The sequence below is a fragment of the Micropterus salmoides genome, unplaced genomic scaffold (assembly GCF_014851395.1).
Source record: "Micropterus salmoides isolate LMB-PRFRI ecotype aquatic unplaced genomic scaffold, ASM1485139v1 Ms_hic_scaffold_17, whole genome shotgun sequence".
Classification (NCBI taxonomy): domain Eukaryota; kingdom Metazoa; phylum Chordata; class Actinopteri; order Centrarchiformes; family Centrarchidae; genus Micropterus; species Micropterus salmoides.
Genome location: NW_024040817.1, coordinates 25,225,537 through 25,232,907, shown reverse-complemented (window position 1 = coordinate 25,232,907; position 7,371 = coordinate 25,225,537). Strand labels below are relative to the sequence as shown.

The following is a 7,371-nucleotide window of genomic DNA, read 5'->3' as shown; positions in this document are numbered from 1 at the left end:
TTTTATGTTAATTCCTTGTTGTTTCCTGAGGAGTTCTTTTAGATCATTTGTCTTTGATTTATGTCACTCAGTGTTTGTGTGATTTACTATTTAACAAAGTAAGTCTGTTGGGGAACAGAGTCAAGCATAATTTGTAGGGTTGGTGTTCCAAGTATTATATTTTGTGTAAATAACATCTGAGTGTAAATAAGTATGTATTTATAATGGTGGTCTTTGACAATATTATGTTACCATATTATATTACTGATTGTCAAAACCTCAATTGTTGCTAGTTCAAGAGCTGTGATTTACATTTTCTTTATATGAAGTTTTTATATAAAAAAAGTTGTTCTGCTCCAAAAAGGCTTGACTCTTTGGTGTTTCTTTACAAAAGGAAACAGAAATCCTAAAACATATTTATATATTTCTGGAATAAAATCACATTGCCATTGTTGTTGTTTGTATCGATGGTATTACCAGCATCATTAGTCAATTTCAATGTTCTTGTTAATATTGCAGCTCTCTTCACTCACAGCAGCTGCCTGGTGTTGTGTTAAGTCACTGAGGGGATTGAAAACTTAATCTGCAACCCCCGCCCGCAGCAGAAAGCTCCATTTCCTAATAGCACATAAGGGAAGATCAATTGTCGAGGACTGGGGAGGGTAGTTCAGACACTGCTACTGAAATATCAATCATAATATATGTTGTGAACCTTTGTGGTACAATGCCCTGCTGGTTACATGTGTGACACTGATTAGCCTGATCATCTTTGAAAGGGCCAACAGTTAAAACTCTGATTAGACATTTGCACATATGTGGTGAGCTCTGCGGTCAGTTGGTTGACTAATGATGGTGCTCTGATTAATGACAAAAACCTGTTGCTTTCATGTCCAGCTGACACATAATTAGCCTCTCTAGCCTTTATTACGAATGAAGGTAGCTGCAGTTACATGGAGCCATTTTTACTGCTCCATGGAACAATGGTCACATAGTCTTGCCATTCAATGCCAAAACAAACGGCGATTTTCACACAAACCCCCCCCCACTAAATGCATTGTCTCATTTCATATGATCAGATTGAAGTCAAACATATGCCTTGGATCAGATGCCCGTCTTCTGTCTTTGTGCATAAGGGTGTTACAGAGCAACAGAACCACCAGGGGGAGGTACTGGACCGTGGTGAGACTAGTGGTAATCACAATCGGCTTAATTGACCAAGTATGTGTACACCCACAAGTAATTTCCTTGCTCTCAATGTTGCACACAGTTCCAAGAAGAATTTTCAGGAAGATAGAAATACAGCTAAAAACAAGGACAACGAAGATAGATTAACATTTAACTAGAATTTACATGCATTATAGGAACAACATACAATGCACGTATACAGTGTATGTAAAGCATGCCTGGTTAGAGATGTACAGTTGATTAAAGAAAAGTTGAAGTCCACAGAGAATTGTTCGGCTTTGTTATGACTAAAACCAATCGCCCAGCTGTTTGACTTCTGCAGCACCAGAGAGAAATGAGATTACGCAGTTGACCGCTTTTGCCAAAGATTGATATGACCGACTGGATAATGCAAGTAACGCACATGCGAACATTGAATTATTTCATTCTGCCATTCTGCCGTTTGTCATCTGCGGTACGAATTTAGTGCTGCAGCCAGTTGGAGCCCAGCTATAGTGTTGAGAAAAACGCTGCAGGAGCCCTTAACAATCGCTGAGACAGTCCTGAAAGGCAAGCTCCGGGACAAGCGAGAGTAAAAAGAGGCCCAGTAGACCCTCATGTGGTCTGGATACATGAATGTCTGTTGAGATGTTCTTTCATGCTGCTACATTACAGTGTATTATAAACCAATTCTGAAATGTTTATATAGTCCTTATAAATGCTAAAAGCAAAGTGTTACCCCCCCCCCCCCCCCCCCCACACACACACACACACACACACACCCACCCCAACCATTCAGTCAGATGATATGAGGAGATAATCCTAACATAGAACTGTTTGTGTTATTTTTTCACTGCAGTCAGAGTCATGGGCTCATCAGTTGCCTGTAGTGGCTTTATGAAGGGCCTACGTACACCATACTGCTTTCTGGAGTATTTTTGCGGGAGGAGTGCTTTCTCACTTTGACATATTAACATAACCTCTGGCATTTTTTCAAAACAATTCATCCTTTAATCTGCCTTCACTTACTCTGACGACCTTGGGAGATTGCTGTAAATCAGCTCGCCATTCTTTTATTTTTTCTGAGTCGCTGTTGTTCTTTCCTTTAACCCCGCAGACAAATGGAGTCACATTTGTGACCTATGTCAAATTAAATTAGTCTAGTGTCTCATATGATATCGATGAGATAATGACCTAACCCCACAGTTTTAAGTACTTATTTTTTCTGCACCACATTCTGCTGTCCACAGTCCCTCGCTGTATCCTCCGTGCAATAACATCTAAAACATAATTTTATCCACTATGGGTGCAGAGCAGAGCCCAAACAATCAGTCGAGTATTCAAGTAGCCAGTTGACAGAAAATCAATCAGCAGCTGTTTTGAGATAATCGACTAATTGTTGTCATTTTTCAAGCAAAAATGCCACACATTCACTGGGTTCTGCTTCTCAAATGTGAGGATGTTGCTCTTCTTTGTCACGTTGTAATTGAATATCCTCGGTTTGGGTCTGTTGTTCAGGGAAAAGAAGCCATTTTAAATACATCATCACCATTGGTCTCGAGGAATTGTAATGTGCATGTTTCCACATTTTGTTCTGTTTCAAAGTTAGAATGATGATTTGATAAATAGAGAAAAAACTCTCCTATAGTGGAGATGGTTTATATGTGTATGTTTTACATGTTATTTCAAATGTTCTATATCTTAATTTCGTGTTGTGTGAAAGACAAAGTTCCAATACGGCAGAAAATAAAGTTGTATTGGAGAAGTTTGCCTACGGCTGTAATGATGTACAGCTCCTTTAATAATGAATCAAACGTTTGTGAGAGAACTCTTTGTAAGTACGTATTCAATTAGTTCTTAGTACAAAATACTGCTTTTGTATACATAGAAGCTACCACAAACAAAGCCTCTTTCTCCAAAGTCAATGAACTATTGATTAATCCTTTCATTTTTTCACCATTTTCCTCTGCAGGATGTAAATAACATCATGCCTGACGTGCTTATGGTGTAGCCAAATTAAATGCTATATGCCTCTAAGATGTGAGAGGATGATTAACTTGAAGAAAAATTCAACTTGTGGAGTGACAGCAGAACGTGTGGATGCAGTCTTTTCGCTCAAATGCTCATGTTACGTCACTTCTTCTGCTGAATAATAACTTAATGGGTTTTTGGGATGAGTTCTTCCAGTTTTACAGGCCTCTCTTGTGTTTCTGCTCTCACCTCTGTTTCAGAAAGGGGGGGAAAGCAGATCAATAGCCTTCCAAATGCCAGGACTCTTGACATGTACACAGAACACTGTTTACTCTAAATGTAGCTATTTCCAACCACTGACTGGTGCCATTTAAAAAGAAAAAAAAGAAAAATCATTGAAATTTTATAGTTCCCCCTTTCTTCACTTGAAAAATGTTTTTAGTTGGACCAACAAAATAAGGGCTCATTTAAATATTATTGACATATATGTGTGTTATAATATGAGAGGCTTCTCTCTTTACATGGTTAGGCAGTCAACTTCAGTGCAGATTTAAAAAAGTGGCAGCATATGTCCTAGAACAAAACTCTAATCACTACACACAGATTACACTGTAGGTTAACTTTATTGTCCATGGTGGAAATGTGTTTATTTACATCATTCACTTGACATCAGTTGAAATAAATATTCTGAGGCCTTTCAGTAGCCATTAACCTCCACCAGTCTGCCAGCTGGAGGGCTTGGGTTCACTAAATACTTAATACTGTTTGAACGTCAATCATAATTAACTTTATCCGCTGTAGCTATTTCCTGGGGAACAGTAAATTTAATAAAAATAAATGAGTGGGTTTTATCCCGTTTTATTTACTTTAACCTTTCCCATTGTAATGTTCAAACAATTGGATCAATTTTTAACTGTTGGCACACCTATTGTCACTCAGACGCCGTGAGCAGCCCGCACGCACGCGCACATAACCACACTCCCTTCACTATCGGGAGCGAGCGTTTGGCGCACACCCTCCTCTCCTCCCTAGGGCGGAAGTGGGTCCATTTTTTTCACCTCAGTCGGATAAGAGCGGCTCGAGGAGCTGCAGCACGAGCGACACGCGCCCACGAGAGCGCACACCTCATGTTTATGTTGATTCACCTGTGAGCAAACACCGGCAACAATAACGAAGTATGGGACGATATTAAGGTCCTGGCGGTCTTTGGACCGAGTGTTTCCCGGTTGTAGGGGACAGTTTTCCTGCGCATTCCTCCACGCAGAGAGAGCCACGGAGGGAGACCAGAGGACAGACTCAAAGGGGAAGGAGAGCTGGAAGCGGCCTCTTCACAAGGGGGACCGGGGAATCCACCGGCAGAGACTTGAGATTGACGTCCTGTCTGATGTTCTGGGCTGTATCGGAGACTCTCTGTGTTTGTTTTTGATGCCTTAGTGACCCGAGGCACGCTATGAGATCGTTGCTTTGATGAATAATTTACGGTCTCGCTGTCCGAGGCTCGCGCTGCGACTACCCACCGACCGCTGGCTGCGCCCGACGTGGTGGACCAGAGAGAAACGCCACAACGACAACACGGGCCTCAATCGTTGTGAATAAAACAAAACTACATTACACATTGTTTGATAACGTTACTCGCCTGGGTGCTGTTCTGTAGCGCAGAGCCCCGTAGTCATGTTGCCGAGTCAGTGGGGGAGCAGAGACGGAGCCCCCAGTATTTTGACCCTACGGCTCTGCAGTTTCGGGTTTATTTTATGAGCCTCGGCGAAACCGCATCGGACACGACTTCGACTTTTTCCTCCACAGAAGCGCCAGCATCGTCCATTGTTGGTTTTATTTGAAAACAATTATGCGGACGCCCCCCCCCCCCCCTCCTCCCCAAAAAAACGCCTTACACAGCTGAATTGATACGATCTTAACAGCCTATGGATTTCTTTTTATTACCTCTGAAACAATCTTTGAAGAAATTGGCTACCTCATTGTTTTGCATCAGGTCAGAGTTATAAAGACATCTGTGAGTGGATGAGCACCGTTTTTTACTGTTGAACTGACTTTGAAACCTCCATGAATCTACCTCAAATGCAACTTTTTTCCTACAACACATAACGGGCCGATCTGTTCCCAAATGAATACCTCAGCCTTATTTCTGCGCATGTTTTAAAATTAGCCTGTGTTTCCGTAACGCTGCAGATGGCTTCGTTTCCAGACTCGGACCTGCAGACGTGCCCTCTCTGCAAGGAGCTTTGCGGCTCCTCTGCACCTATTTCCTCCAGCTCATCTACCTCCTCATCTTCCTCACATACCTCGTCTTCCTCCAGCCAGACCACCAGGAGGCTCCACGTCCTGCCCTGCCTCCATGCCTTTTGCAGGCAGTGTCTGGAGGGCCAGCGCAGTCCTGGGGACCCGCTGAAGCTGCGGTGCCCCACCTGCGACCAGAAGGTGTCCATCTCTGAGGCCGGGGTGGACTCCCTGCCTTCCTCCAACTTCCTCTTCAGCAACCTGCTGGACGTGGTGGTGAGCTCTGAGGAGCAGATCCAGAACAAGAATGGCCACCACCACCTCCGAGGAGGCTTAGGCGGAGGCTCCAGCTTCCATCTCCCTCATGGAGGCCTGCTGCACCCTCACCACCTGGGAGAACCTCAATGCAGCTCCTGTGACGAGGAGAACCCAGCTACCTCCCACTGCCTTGACTGCCAGGAGTATCTGTGTGACAACTGTGTGCGTGCACACCAGAGGGTGCGGCTGACCAAAGACCACTTTATAGAGCGCCTGGGAGAGAACCTCCACCTGGGCCGGGTCAATGCCAACGGCAACCCAGGGCAGCCTGGGGTGTCGGTGTCCCTCGCCCAGTCCCTCCAGAACAACTTTGCCCTACTGTCCCTGTTTCAGGATCGCATGAGCTTCTGCCAACACCATGACAATGAGGTGAGTAGAGCATAAGAATAAAACAGAAGAAGGGCTGTTCATATGAATAACACATTTTAGAAATGATAAAAATATATGCATGTACTTCATACTAGTGTATTTGTTGAGCGCACACACACTCCCATAATGTGACAGGATTGTGTGTGTAGTTTAGAAACATACTGGGGTCCATATGGCCTTAGGCCTTAGGTTCAAAGGGAGCTGAATGGCTCTTCACCTAGTTCCCTGGAGACCAACAGGCATGTGTGCTGAGCTGGATTTATACGCACACAGACCCAGCGTGCACGCACACACTTATAAGCATAGACACATGCAGAGTCTGCTTAATCTGAACCACACCATCCAGTCTGGGCAAAGAGAGGCCCCTGTAACTGCACACATGTTTCTATGAATGTTAGAAGTCCTATCCATGGACATATTATGGAGATCTAGCATTTCTCTGATAATGGCAAAGACAAGTTGGAACTGGGGGCCCAAAGTTCCTTTTTTCCTACCATGTGATCTGGGCAACGTAAACTACAAAGGCCTGTAAAACAGGAAACCAGCTTTTCTTGGTTTAGTCATATGGTCAGGAAGAATAACAAATAGCATTGGTAGGGGGTCTTGGAATGTCATTTTTGTACCACTTCTGGTTTCTGTTGAGGAGCTCAGAAGTTCTTGGTTTTAACAGCAGCTGGTGATAACCAATTGTCCTCATTTTGGTTCCACCGTAGAAGCAAATCATTTTTGTAAACTCAATTTGGATGATGATCTTAGTGTATGGGCCACAGCTTGCAAGTTGGCAGGACTTTTTAGTGTGAGAGAGGAAAAAAAAAAATAGTATGTAAATTAAAGCTGCCCTGTGGAGTTCTCTTGTAAACAAACAAAATTTGTGTTTATATTCAGTGTTTCTCACCAAAATGCACGGTGTGCAGCTTTGAGGCATAATAAACACATATCCTTCCTTATAAAACATTTGTGAATTATGACATTACACGCATATTTGCTAACTTAGTCTTCTTCCTTGCCTTTTCAGGCACATTGCTATGCTTCTTGGCATGTTACAGCCACCTATCAGTGAATTATTAGTGAAATAATATGAAACCATTGGCAGGAATGTGTATTGTGTTACCCACGTGCTCTTCTGTGAATCTTTGTGCGTCCACGACAAACAAAACGGAGACCCACTCCTAAAAACATTGCTTGATAGCACCACTAGTGGTCAAATACTCATTGTTAAAGATGCCCTCAGCTGGAGGTATGTGAGAGACAAGAGAGAGCCTGCTGCTCTGAATCTTTATGTGTGAATGAGGCATTATATAAGATATCTTAAACATTGATTCTGTGCACACAGAG

The 7,371-nt window shown here is 43.1% G+C and overlaps 1 protein-coding gene across 1 annotated transcript in view; it reads left to right on the top strand.

The window, feature by feature from the left end:
* The first annotated feature begins 3,837 nt into the window (after positions 1-3,837).
* trim71 (tripartite motif containing 71, E3 ubiquitin protein ligase) overlaps positions 3,838-7,371 on the top strand; it is a 40,734-nt gene continuing 37,200 nt past the window's right edge. Inside the window, exons 1-2 of the mRNA XM_038724903.1 lie at positions 3,838-5,104; positions 5,302-6,036. Of these exons, the coding sequence (XP_038580831.1) occupies positions 5,302-6,036 (735 nt within the window). The 5' untranslated portion in view covers positions 3,838-5,104. The remainder of the gene's footprint in view (positions 5,105-5,301; positions 6,037-7,371) is intronic.